The sequence below is a fragment of the Recurvomyces mirabilis genome (genome assembly GCF_035927965.1).
Source record: "Recurvomyces mirabilis strain CCFEE 5264 chromosome Unknown scaffold_1, whole genome shotgun sequence".
Taxonomy (NCBI): Eukaryota; Fungi; Ascomycota; class Dothideomycetes; order Mycosphaerellales; family Teratosphaeriaceae; genus Recurvomyces; species Recurvomyces mirabilis.
Window position 1 is genome coordinate 566,602 of NW_027041935.1, and position 12,740 is coordinate 579,341.

The 12,740-nt window shown below is 53.3% G+C and overlaps 5 protein-coding genes across 5 annotated transcripts; 4 read left to right on the forward strand and 1 right to left on the reverse strand.

Annotated features, from left to right (window-relative positions):
* Nucleotides 1-1,231: 1,231 nt before the first annotated feature.
* LTS14_000250 (uncharacterized protein) lies at nucleotides 1,232-2,862 on the forward strand (the record flags this gene model as incomplete). Its single annotated transcript, XM_064832964.1, has 3 exons — nucleotides 1,232-1,833; nucleotides 1,986-2,075; nucleotides 2,142-2,862. 3 exons carry the CDS (start codon nucleotides 1,232-1,234, stop codon nucleotides 2,860-2,862), a joined length of 1,413 nt encoding a protein of 470 aa, XP_064699233.1.
* Nucleotides 2,863-3,499: 637 nt separating this feature from the next.
* Nucleotides 3,500-4,772, forward strand: LTS14_000251 (uncharacterized protein; the record flags this gene model as incomplete). The annotated part of the gene is made up of 6 exons (XM_064832965.1): nucleotides 3,500-3,768; nucleotides 3,830-3,846; nucleotides 3,912-3,921; nucleotides 3,974-4,161; nucleotides 4,221-4,269; nucleotides 4,346-4,772. The coding sequence occupies 6 exons, from the start codon at nucleotides 3,500-3,502 to the stop codon at nucleotides 4,770-4,772; spliced, it is 960 nt and encodes a 319-aa protein (XP_064699234.1).
* A 248-nt stretch (nucleotides 4,773-5,020) lies between these two features.
* On the forward strand, nucleotides 5,021-7,108 carry LTS14_000252 (uncharacterized protein; the record flags this gene model as incomplete). Its single annotated transcript, XM_064832966.1, has 1 exon — nucleotides 5,021-7,108. The coding sequence occupies one exon, from the start codon at nucleotides 5,021-5,023 to the stop codon at nucleotides 7,106-7,108; it is 2,088 nt and encodes a 695-aa protein (XP_064699235.1).
* A 223-nt stretch (nucleotides 7,109-7,331) lies between these two features.
* Nucleotides 7,332-8,936, reverse strand: SPE2 (spermidine resistance protein; the record flags this gene model as incomplete). Its single annotated transcript, XM_064832967.1, has 1 exon — nucleotides 7,332-8,936. One exon carries the CDS (start codon nucleotides 8,934-8,936, stop codon nucleotides 7,332-7,334), a length of 1,605 nt encoding a protein of 534 aa, XP_064699236.1.
* Nucleotides 8,937-10,494: 1,558 nt separating this feature from the next.
* Nucleotides 10,495-12,611, forward strand: LTS14_000254 (uncharacterized protein; the record flags this gene model as incomplete). The annotated part of the gene is made up of 2 exons (XM_064832968.1): nucleotides 10,495-12,033; nucleotides 12,093-12,611. The coding sequence occupies 2 exons, from the start codon at nucleotides 10,495-10,497 to the stop codon at nucleotides 12,609-12,611; spliced, it is 2,058 nt and encodes a 685-aa protein (XP_064699237.1).
* Nucleotides 12,612-12,740: the final 129 nt, after the last annotated feature.

Consider the following 12,740-nt stretch of genomic DNA (forward strand, 5'->3'; position numbering starts at 1 on the left):
ACATACTGACCAGGCAGCATTGAGTTTCGTAGTGACACATGGCTGCGGACCTGAGCCCGAACGTTGGCGGTGGCAATAGATATGACACGCCGGTTTGCTTGCTGTCGCCCATATCGATCTTTGTATCAGAAATTAAAACTCCAATGCGTGACGTTCAATGTCGAATATGGTCCGTGCATCAACCCCACCCATCCGCCGCCGGGTCCAGAACGTCGACGCAAGAATTCGATGCAGACGGCGACCTTACAACGTGATGCCACAGCCCCTGCGCAGCTGAAAGCACACGTCTTCAAGGCATGTTAAGCCTGCTGTACTGTCACTCGCATCCACTTGCCATTCAAGTGCCCCGCAAACATGATGCGGGTCGACTCCATTGCACAAGCAGGGAACCCTAAACAGCTCAACTCGCTCATCATTTATTGTGGTCGACATCGAGGCCAATGTGTCTGCTCCAAACCCAAAATACGCCTCCAACACGATCGACAATTACTGCCTAAGATCAGATCCCACGCGTGCTCATTGACTCCGGGCCTCCGGATATGTTCGGCGCCTATTCAAAATTGTATCGAGAGCCAGGGGTGCCGATAGTGATGGAGCAGTCAGCCAAGTATTTGGCCTTTAAGCCAGGAACCACAGCCAGCGCCACAGTACAAGCAGATTTGCTGCACACTAGACGTTTTAGCCCAGGAACAAAAACACGCCGCGAACGCCACAATTGCCACATGTGTGGCGGTGCAGCTATTTGACGCAGATTCTGCAATGCAGGGACGTTGCAGATGGGAACCAATCGAGTAGCCTCCCACTCTATTCTGCTCGAAAGATCGACCTAAGATCTAAGAGCTGGTCTGAACACATATGGCCCAAACAGCAATATCCCGGCATCACTGCTCGAATCCGGCGACGGATCCGTCGTAATTACATTTCATCTCTTCTGGGGACCAACAATGCTGTGTATGATTCAACATGTCGACACTTCTATCTGAATATTCACGGGCTGCTCCCTGGACTTCAGCGCTCAGTATGCTCAGACTTTCTGCTAGAAAGGCAGTGTACTCGGACATGACCGCCGGAAGCTGAACGTCCCTGCAAGGAACTCCACAGGGACCGGAACATATCCGCCAGCCTTCTTGCGTATGTGTGGTTATGCATGGCGGCTGCCAGGCTCACAGACTACCTATAAGGAAGGATAGCTACTCATGTCCTGGCGATCAGCACAGCTCATCCCACCATCATGGGACCTAGCTCGCGTGGCTCCCCCTCTCGCTCACCTATTGCCAACCATACTATACAACCATATCGAATGCATGTATCCCAGCGTTATATTGAATTGACAAAGAAGAAGTTGGAGCTATGCCGGCTTCCCAGAGACGCTCAAGCTTCGACACAGCAATACATGGATTTCGGAGTCACCAAAGCGGACCTCGAGCCATTGATCGATCATTGGACCGACGAGTATAACTGGCGGACTCAGGAAACACTTTTCAATGACAACCTTCCACAATTCAGGACTAACATCAATGGCGCTCGCATGCACTTTGTCCATCGAAAATCCAAATCACCGAACGCAATACCACTGCTTTTCGTCCATGGATTCCCAGAGAGCTTCATCACGGTCTCGTCCCTGATAGACGCACTTTGCGATCCGGTTGCATCTTCTCAGCATGGGATGGATCAGATGCAAGCATTCCACGTCGTCGCACCGAGCATCCCTGGTTTTGGATTTAGCGATGCCGTCCATGAAGAAGGCAACGCGATGCCTACGACCGCAGCCATCTTCGACGGGTTGATGAAGATGCTTGGCTATCAGCAATACATCGCACATGGATCTGGATGGTGAGTTCTCCAGATCTTCTAGTGCTTCTCGGCAATTGACGCGTCGCGACGATAAAGATCGAATCTCTCTAGCCTAGCCCAATCTCGATCGTCGTTTACGCGCGTACTGGGTCGACGAGTGGGAAGCTGAATCGTTACTGACAGATCTTTAGGGGGTTCAGAATCTGTCGCATGTTAGCGCTAGGCTGTGCTGACAGCTGTGTCGCCATACACACCGTCAATCCGGACGTACCAGCCGCAAGGTTCGCTCATACTCTCTACGCTCGTATCAGAAGTTGTCTTTTCCAGCTGACGTTCGCACCTGTCAGGTCGAGCTATGGCTACGGTGGCTCACAAGATATGATGAGTCCGGCCGCCGCGGCAGGTAGTCCTGGCTCAGCAACGCACTCACCTCCTCTGTCGCCAGGAGTCCCACCTCAGCTTGGAGAACGACCACAGACAGCTTCGTATGCTCTTTGCGACTCACCCTCAGGGCTTCTAGCTTTTGTGCTCGATGCCATTCGTCCTCCGACGCTCGGTATGGCATCGCGTAGTCCTTACGCCGCAAGCGATCGCTCGGAAGGCAGCTCACCAGCATTGACGCGACAATCATCAAGTCCAAATTCGGCGGCTGCGAGCGCTCCTACCACTCCAGCACCAGCACGCTCACCATTCGAGCCACAGGTGATGGAGCTCGCCGGCTTGTCGACGGTCTGGACGCCAACGACAATCATAAACTGGGCAATGGTATACTGGCTGCCTGGGCCCGAAGTAGCAATGCGATGGCTCGTCAATTCGGCAGCTTTGCTTCCCTCGCTATGGCTAAGCTACAGTAATGTGCCACTGGGCATCACACACTTTCGAGACCCTATCATGCCTAGCACAGGAACAGGTCAAGCACCACCGCAATGGTGCGAAGCATATCATCGCGTGGCGATGTTGACGAGGAGGGAAGGACGAGTACGACATGCAGCGTGGGAACGACCAGCTGAAGTCGTGATGGATATCAGGCAGCTCGCAGCTTTGGTCTTTGGTGGTGTCGTTGTGTGAGAGACGAGCTGGTTTCGGATCTTTTGGATGGATGATACCCACGTCGTGATGGCTGATGAGCCTTGATAGTTGCTCTTCGAACAGTCGTCCGGTTGTTTTGTACTACTAGCACAGATTTCACGGCAACGAAAGTCTCGTTGGTCCTTCGGCGTTCGACTAGAACGACCTGAATTATCACCAAGCGCGTGGATTATCCCAAGTCACGTGCCATGTAGATACTTCGCCATTGCGTATTTGATCACACCTTAAAAGGGTCTACAAGATAAGCAAGCCAGATTATCGAACCAGAAACGGTGTCTCCGCGATCCCAGGGGCAAGCCATCTCGCTTACACATCGTATTCAGCCAATAGGATATTGGTACCTGACATCATCTTTCGCCAAGCAGAACGGCTCTCTTTGACTTCTTGGCCTACTTGCTTCTGAAGTCTACATCTCACGAATCGCCGCGCGCATGGCGAGCACGAGGTTGGTATACGTATGACGGGATGCCGTAGCATGCAATGGTTCATGCGGCTGCGTGCATTGGTGTGAGCCGCAACACAGTAGTTCAAAGGTAGGGTCGTTCGCTACAAGAACAGGTCTTTCATACTATGTCGTCTCGTCTCTTTTGATTACTACGGTCACGACTTCGCAATGATGAAGACAAACACTGTCGCTGCCACGGCAGCTCTGCTGGCAACGGCTTCAGCTTCGTTGTATGGCGAGAGCAACGTCAACCACACTTGCGTCCTGCAACCTAATTACCTCTCTTGCTCGGCTCAGGCCGATCCCAAGACCGTCGACTCTTGCTGCGTGGAGACTTTCGGAGGGTTGTTCGTTTCGACGCAATACTGGGACACATACACTGGATATGAGGCGCAAGGACAGGTTTTGCCCGAATTCAGCTGGACCATTCATGGCTTATGGTATGGGCACACATCGAGAACACATTTAGATACTCTGAGCCCTGCTAACAACGTTTACAAGGCCAGACTTTTGCAACGGTCGGTCGTTTTGAATACACCAGATGTCTCGGATGAGTGCTAATTCTTGTACTCCTGGCACACAGGCTCCTACACGTATGTCTTCCTTGAAGATCCCCGAGATGGGCCTGAGACTTACGAGGAGTAGCCAGTACTGCGATCTGTCCAGACAGTACGATCCTGCTCCATCGCCCAACACCACAAATGGTCTTCCCAATGGTACAGTTGTTCCGGCATACAAGCGTCCTAGCATTTCGACCTTCTTGGCACCCTTCGGCAGATTTGATCTCCTCGCCTACATGAACAAGTACTGGGTCTCACAGGGCCAACCCAACGGTGAGTCACCTTTCACAAGGTATATGAGAGATTAGATTCGTCAATGCTAACTCGCTCAGGTGACTTCTGGGGCCACGAATTTTCCAAGCATGCGACTTGCTTCAGCACGTAAGCAATCATTGCCCTTGAAGGCTCTCAGTATCATCTAAGGCACCGGCTAACCCATCCATTCGTCGATGTACAGGTTCGACGTCCCCTGCTATGGACCAGAATACCAGCCTCATCAAGAAGTGATCGACTTCTTCCAGACCGTGATCCTCTACTACATGCGCCTCCCAACCTGGGGCTGGCTTGGTAGCCACGGCATCTACCCCAGCAACAGCACTACATACACCTTGAGCAACATGGAAGCAGCTCTGAGAGCAGAGTACGGCTCTACACCATATCTTGGCTGCTCTGGCCCTCGCTACAATGAGACGACTGCTGGACGCAACTCGACAGACAATGGAAGGACTCAGTTGAGTGAGGTGTGGTACTATTTCCACTCTTACGGCAGGCCTCAAAATGGTAACTGGCAGCACATCAACCAAACTGGTTCGAGCTCTTGTGCTAAGGCTGCGAATGCCATTTCTTACTTCGAGAGGACGAAGACGTCTGTTGGTCCAAATTAGATGAAGCTTCACGGGGTGAGGATGACGAGCAGGATACGAACCATCTATGTAATTTCAAATGTGCATTACACCATACGTTCTCTTCCAGTCCCTCAGGTCTTGCTACTCCATGTTGTAACCGAGTCCGTGTTGATGTTGCCGTCGTTTGGGCGAGCCTGTCTGGTCTGTGCGCGTGTTCGAGCTTCAAGGTCGGTTCGCAAGCTTTCGCGACTTTTGATCTTCGTACACAGCTTTACTACGATCATTCGATGCACAAAAGCAGCCTTGTCGGCAGGCGTGCGCTCACTGTCGCTGGCACAGAGCCGTATATTTGCCCAACATGCCTGGTCAAAGCATCAGCAGGCGTGCGAGCTGCACCGGTGGATGGAGCTCGGAGAAGCATTAGCAACAGCAGCGCGAGCGACAGGAGACAGCGGAGCCGGCTTGCTCATTCACAGCAGACAGTGCGAACGTCCGGAACAAGAAGGCACGCTTCGCATGGCTCGCTAGCCTCTGCCACTGCTATCAATGCGCCCACTACAGTGCCGGCCGCGTATCGCGACCTTCACCAGAGATTGTCGGCACTGAAGGCCGAAGCAGGCACATATATCAGCCTATCACGACTAGAGCTAGCTATACGGAGCTTAGAGAGCGATACGCCAGTCACAAGAATAGCGCTACTAGGACTGGGTATCAATGGAGCACAAGCAGCAAGGAAGCTAGCACGGGTCCTGCTAAGCGATGCCCTGGGCGACAAACAAGAATGGGAGCAAGATATATTGCGTAGCGGACAGGACGGTCGGAGTCTTCTGCTACGATACGGGGATGTTGAGGACACGGTGCAGCAGAGTCCGCTCATGCAGACATTGAGTTTACCTTCGCCTTTTCTCCGACGGCATAATGTTGAGATACTGGTGACGACATTCAACACGTCCGTTGCGGCGGACGGTGTCAGCGATGCGGAGATTGAGGAGGCCCTTCTGGTGCCTTCCCTGGTCACGCCGAACTCAAGCGCTGGCAGGGTGGGCTTCGTGCGATACCCTGTGCACAAGGCTTTAGTAGTGGCCGAGGGCATTACTGGAGCTGTAGAGTATGGAAGACTACCTCGGTTTCTGGACAAGGCAGAGCTCATACATGCTGCTTTGAGTCTGCCCTTACGCTCTTCGACAGGCGAGAAGAGTGCTGAGCAGACGGCCACGGACAATGTCATCGACATTGACCTTGCCACCCACGCTCTTGGTTTGTTCCGTGCGAACAAGGCGAACGGTGCACAGTTCAGCGAGGAGTGGCAAACAAGCCGCATGTCCACACTTTCGCAATGGATATCTGGACCGCGGGAAGCCGAGCAGGAGGGGTTCAAGCCTTCTATGCGCAGTCTCATGGACTCAGTGCTACTTACAGGCTTGGCAGCCATCGAGCAAGCCGAAAGGACACAAATAGCCTCCAACAAGCGCACCACAGTGCCCGAAGCCACGCGCACAAGACTCAACTCCCTCATCTCCCACTTCGCCGCCGACTGGCACCGCGACCTTCAAACAAATCTCCAAACAGCACTAGAATCCCGAACATGGAGCCGAACAGCCTGGTTTCGTCTCCTCTGGCGCATCGACGACGTTTCAGTCTCTGCCTCCGACGTCCTTCGCCTAAGCTGGTTGACAGAAGCCGAGCAAACCCTAGCCTTCCTGAGCGGCCGTATCGAAGAAGCCGGTCTGGCCACATCTGACCAACTGCGCGGCGCAGGCACCGCTACATCAAACGCCGTGGAAGCTGCTAATCAAGTAGAGGTCCAAGTGATTGATCTACAACCTCAGCGTAGCCAAGTCATTAGCATACCAACACAAGACGCCCGCCTCGACGCTGATATTATGCAAGTCGAAAGCCTAGCCCAGCGGATCAAGGCCCAAACAGGCGTGAACGCAATGTTCGACCCTCCCTGGCCACGAACGATAAATCTCGCTCGGCAGCAAATGCTTCACTCCGACGTCCCGCAATTTCATCGGAAAGCCCAAGCGCTCCTTCTCTCGACTCTGAGTACAGCAGGGGGCTCGACAGCTCTGGGAGCCTGGATCTGGCTTGCTACGAACGGAGCAGGAATACAGTCTGCGGGCGCTCTAGCTGCTTTGGGTATCGTCTGGAGTCTGCGACGCTTGCAGTCATTGTGGGGGAAAGAACGGGAAGCGTTCGCAACGAGCCTGAAGGAGAACGGACGGACTGTGCTGGCAGATGTTGAGCTGCATCTTCGCAAGCTCGTCATGGAGGGAGGCAGGACGGAGACCAGAGCAGAAGCTCTCCGGGATTGGCAGCAGGCTCGTGCTGCGCTGCAGAGCTGTAGGGAGGCGGCTGAGAAGATCAAGTGAATGAGAAACCAAGGTGCCAATAATGTAGAAATAGGAGTTATCCACCTTCATGGAAAAACTCCACACCAGCGCATGAATTGCTAGCACAGATGAGAAGACTAAAGAATTACCCGTTTGCCGTACAATCGCAGAACACCACCCATGAAAGCAACGCGCAAGGAAAATCGCTCCTCTCAAGTCAGCCGTTACTTCGTCTTCCCTCGTACTACCACATCTGGCACCCTCACTCATCCATCATTCCACCCCTCTCACCCAACCTCGGAGCTCCACCCTTCCAGTCCTCCCGCTCAAAGTACCGGAACACCAACTCATACCCCTCAAGATCATGCACAATCCTATCGATCCTCTTATACCCCTTGACACAATCCAACCTTTTGTCCCTCTTCGCCGCACTAATGCCCATGCTATCACCACCATCCTCGGCCTTAGCCTCGAACAACGTGACACTGAAACGGCCGGGCTTGAAGATACCCACGACTTGCTGCACTACATCCACCGTCTCACGTCCCTGAGCATGAGTAGGCACGTTTGTCTCGAAACTGGCGTAGCTGCATACTGGTTCTGGCGTGACGTGGACGGTCCAGTAGTGAGTCGTTTCGTTTGATCCGGGCAAGGGAACGACGCCATTGGCGCTGTAGCCGCAGGGCGTGAAGAGGTAGGAATCAATATGAGCGTCTGGATAGGAAGACGTAGGGTAGACGTCTGCAAGACCGCAGTTCTCAGTGACCACGCTTCCAAGAACATGACCCTCTGTGCTCAACTCCTGCGAAAAGCTGAGAGGCTCGTTGGATGGATCCTCGTTATCAGAGTTGAAGCCGGAGTGGTCGGCTGAGGTTTGGGCGAAGACATCGAAGGAGGCGTCGTCAGAGCGGTTGGTGCCATCTACGAGGGTGTTGCCGGAGATGCTAGGGTCCGAGCTGTTGGCCTCTTGGATGACGCCCAAATGTTGGATAGCGTCTTTGCGAGCCTCATGAGCGCGACGTGCGTTGTCTTTGGCAATGTCGCTTGCGACGTCGAGGTAGAACTGACCGGCATTGCGCTGATCGAGGTCCGTCATGAGGATCTCCAGAGTCTCATCGCCTCCGTCTTCGTTGTCGCAGACGTTTCCTCCAGGCAAGTGAAGCTGCTGAATCTTGGTCACGATACGCCCCTCTTCTGGAGTGGCTGGAGGAGTAAGCTGAGTACCTGGTCCCGTGATGTAGAGGTACCAATGCTCCCCATTCATTTTCCCAATCATGTACGCACTTCCGTTCATGAACATCTTGTCCAGATAGCGCACCTCGTCACGCCAGCTCCGGTGCGGGCCCTTCTGTTGGTGCGGGAACAAAAAGTTCTTCCGGCTGTAGAAGACCCTGTAAGGCGTGGCAGCCGCAGACGTGCCAAATACAGACAGGTCGACTTTGACATGCGGAAATCCTCCTTCGAGCGCGGCAATTTCCAGCATGCGTGGCAGTCCACACAGCAACGTCGTAGTGCCGCAAGTCTTCAACACAACCTTGTGCGGAAAGATGAACATGCTCGATTCGGAGAGCAAATAGGCATCCACATTGCGAGACTCGACGACTGACAAGACTTTGCAGTTGACCAGATCAAGCATCTCCTTCCATGAGTCCTGCGAAACGGCCTTCAATCCCAAAGGAGAGGCCGACGCCGGAAGCGTCCTCTCCGACGCACTGAACCATACTTCTAAGAGCTTCTCGGGTCCCTCGAAAGCATTGCTGGAATCGAGATCAAGTGCAGTGATGTCGCGATTGATCGTTAAATGTGGCGTTCCACTGATGGACGATGGCGAATTGGTGTAGTGCTGTGGAATGTCGATGTTGCTCATCTCCGGAGTGTCTGTGTGACTGCGGGTATCTGCTGCTTGCACCTTCCTTGTTGTCTTACGTGACTCGATTCGTGCCTTCCTGAGTGGGCACTTTCCGCCGGCTGGCTGGTTTCACTTTCTGGTTGGGAAGGCGCACTACCTTGATCTCTTTCTCGGAGGCTGGCTTACGCCAGCGGCAGGTGTGTGTTGACTGGGTACGACGAAAGGAACGTTAGGGAGGTCGAGCGGACAATGGGATGAAAGAGCTCTTTCGTGGAGGAATTGTGTCGGTTGGAGTGTGACGAGCTCTGTTCGTCTCCGATACCCGGCGGAAGTATCGGGATGGTAGATTGTTGAGCAGTCAGTGACTACGTGCTGCTTGTATTATCTTCGGCGTGGGAGTTGGTTATGTTATCTTGGCCTATACGTCGTCAGTAAATCTTGCAATCCGCATGGTCTCGGTGGAAGGTGTGCGCACTTCTTCGGCTTGCACAACAGTCTTAGAAGATCCTTTGGGCTCATAGAAAGGTGGGAGGGAACTACTGGCTGTTTCGATATCGAGACGAGCTCTACTGCGAGCTGGTCTCGTAGATGTCAATTGGTATGGTCGGCCAGCTTGTTGTCGCAGTCAGGCAGATGCCTGATCTCTTCAGTGCTTGAACTTGTGCACGTTGGGAAACTTCTGGTGACGATTAGAGTAAATTGGAGGCTCTGTTAGGCTACGGCTGTGAGATCTTTTGGTAACGGAAAAAGTTATATGATGGGTGTGAAATGCAATGGCGAACAAGAGAATTCTGATCATGCAGCTGGTGCGCGAATAATTTCGCGCAGAGGTCGACGTCAATCAACACTCGGGCCGGATGAGTGAGCCCTGCGCCACCTTGAAAGGTCGTTTCGAATCCAGACTTGCCTCTTTCACAACATCACATTCAATAATCATATTGCGCGACAGAACTCGTTGATTATAGTCGAGCTTATGCCACACCAGCAACAGCACACGACAGATGACCGCATTGATGGACGCTCGGTACGAGGCTGTACGCACGAGTCCAACCAACATGGCCAAGACCATATCGGGCAAGCCAACAATCGTGGCTGTCCTGCGGCGAATAACACCTCACATGCAAGAGCCACCACCCAGGTACCTGATGTCAATTAAGTGAACACCTGCAACCGGCGCCATAGGTGAGAGGTGAGCTATTAACTCATAGGTCTCCCAGTGTAGCAGTACCCGATTTATGTACATTCAGTCATGCCGCCTCAGCCTTCGACATCGCGCTTCTTCATTTGCTGTCTCCATTACCTGTCTCCATTTCCAATCTAGCTGGACGGTCCCTACCTCGTTCTGTAGTCCACTTATCCGGGGAAGGATGCGAGATGGACATGGTATCTTATATTGAAAAATGCAAGCCCATCTAAAAGCGCAGCCTAGACAAACTCTAAGGTGCATACTGGCCCCCAACACTGCGCCAAGACACGGCTCACTTTATTGAGTGAAGGACAGAGTACTTCTCCACCGCAAAGTCCACTTAGCATCCTTCAGAGGCCGTCCTCGTTCCTTTTTGTTGACGACGCAGCGATGAGATTCATCAACTTCCTGGCTATTTTTGCCACCTATTGCGAATTCGCCGCCACAGCTTCTGCTCCACCATGGGGCTCTCACACTCTCCAAGGCTGGTGGAACCCACAATCGTCCAATGGCCAGGCACCGGCAACAACATTAAAGGGCTATGATTACATCGTAGTGGGCACAGGGGCGGGCGGTGCACCTCTCGCAGCACGTCTTGGCCTAGCAGGATTCCGCGTCCTAGTCATCGAAGCTGGTGACGATGAAGTTGCCAAGGGCGACTGGAACACTACAGTCCCTTACTTCAATGCCAAAGCCAGCGAGGACGAGAAGCTCTCATGGGCCTTTTATGTCGACCACTACCAGGATGCGACTAGAAAGGCGGCGGATCCGAAGTACAATTATCAGCTCAGTAACGGATCTTCGTATACTGGTCTTCATCCTCCCGATGATGCGAAGCCGCTTGGTCTGTTATACCCGCGGACAGCGGCATTGGGAGGATGTGTGAATCACAATGCGCTGATTATGATGTACCCTCTTGATGACGACTGGACTCAAATTGCGAACCTGACAGGCGACTCCTCATGGAACGCTACAGGTATGAGGAAGTACTTCGAGCGACTGGAGAATTGCCAGTATCTCTCGCCCGCAACACCAGGCCATGGCTTCAGTGGCTGGCTTGCGACAAATCGTGCCGATCCGAGCATATTTCTGGATAGTGACCATAAAGTCTTCCCTATGATGCAAGCAGCCGCCAACCTGTCAGGGCAGACCATCAATACTCCCGCTGAGCTTACACAGTCGCTGCTACGCGATCTGAACACCGGCTCGATCGAGTATGCTACCGAGCAAGGCGTATATAATGCGCCTCTGAACATGGACAACAACAAGCGAAGCTCACCACGGGACTTCCTGGTCAATAGCGCCGGTGCAGTCAACGCAGGGAGCAAGGGTCGCATCGACATACGACTGAACTGCTTAGTAACTCGGGTGGTCTTCACACCTGGCACGAAACGAGCGATCGGGGTGGAGTTTCTGGATGGAAGCAGTCTTTACCGAGCGGATCCTCGAGCTTCACCCACAGCAGAGACCGGCGCTTCAGGAGTCGCTTTCGCATCGAAGGAAGTTATTCTAGCCGGCGGAGCATACAACACGCCGCAGATTCTCAAGCTCAGTGGGATCGGGCCAGCTGCAGAGCTTCATAAGTTCGGTATACCTGTCCTTCTCGATGCTCCAGGCGTAGGTCAAAACTTGCAGGACCGCATTGAGAATAGTGTCATCGCCAACGCCAGCGAGCCGTGGACGGTGTTCAAGGGTTGTACAAGTGGTGTGAATGCTTCGGATCCTTGTCTGGTGGCCTGGAATACGGACAAGAGTAACAAGACCAAGTACGCAACAAACGGCCGACCGGCTCATATCCCGCTCAGATCTAGTGGTGCACCAAATGGGAATAACGATCTTATTGTGACCGGTAGGCCAGGGTATTTTGGAGGCTACTTTCATGGTTACTCGACCATAGGGAGCAAGTTCCCCAGTTCGTGGACTTGGCCTGTGAGTTCAGCATTCCACATATCATCATGACTGCGGATCACTGACATGCAATTCCTCAGGTCCTCAAAGCACATACGACGAACCGCGCAGGCACTGTGACCCTCCGCTCCGCTGATCCGCGCGATGTCCCATCCATTCAATTCAATTACTTCGATGCCGGCAGCGGCAACTCCTCCTACGACCTAAACGCCGTAGTCGAAGGCATAAAGTTTGCCCGCTCCATCTTTGCCAAATTCAGCTCGCTCACGAATACCACCACCGGCGAGATTGTCCCTGGCGCAGCTTACAAAACCGACGACGATCTGCGGCGGTGGGTCCTCAATACCTCCTGGGGCCACCATGCAAGCTGTAGCTGTCCTATCGGTGCTGATGGAGACCCTATGGCTGTTTTGGATGGACAATTCAGGGTGAGAGGGACGCAGGGGTTGAGGGTGGTGGATGCGAGTGTGTTTCCTGTAATTCCGGGATTTTACATCCAGAGTAGTATTTATGTTGTTAGTGAGAAGGCTGCGGATGTTATCGTGGCGGATAGCGGGAATGTCAGATCGTGGTCGGCGCCGAGAGGAGGATGGAAGTGAGGATTGCTTTGGCAGGGTGGAAGCTGGGTCTGGACTGGCGTGATTATAAACGCGGCCATAGGCTGGCTCCTTCTATCTCTGGCTTTTTGGAACCGTGATGGGGATGCGAGCAAACCGGTCTGCTTGAAA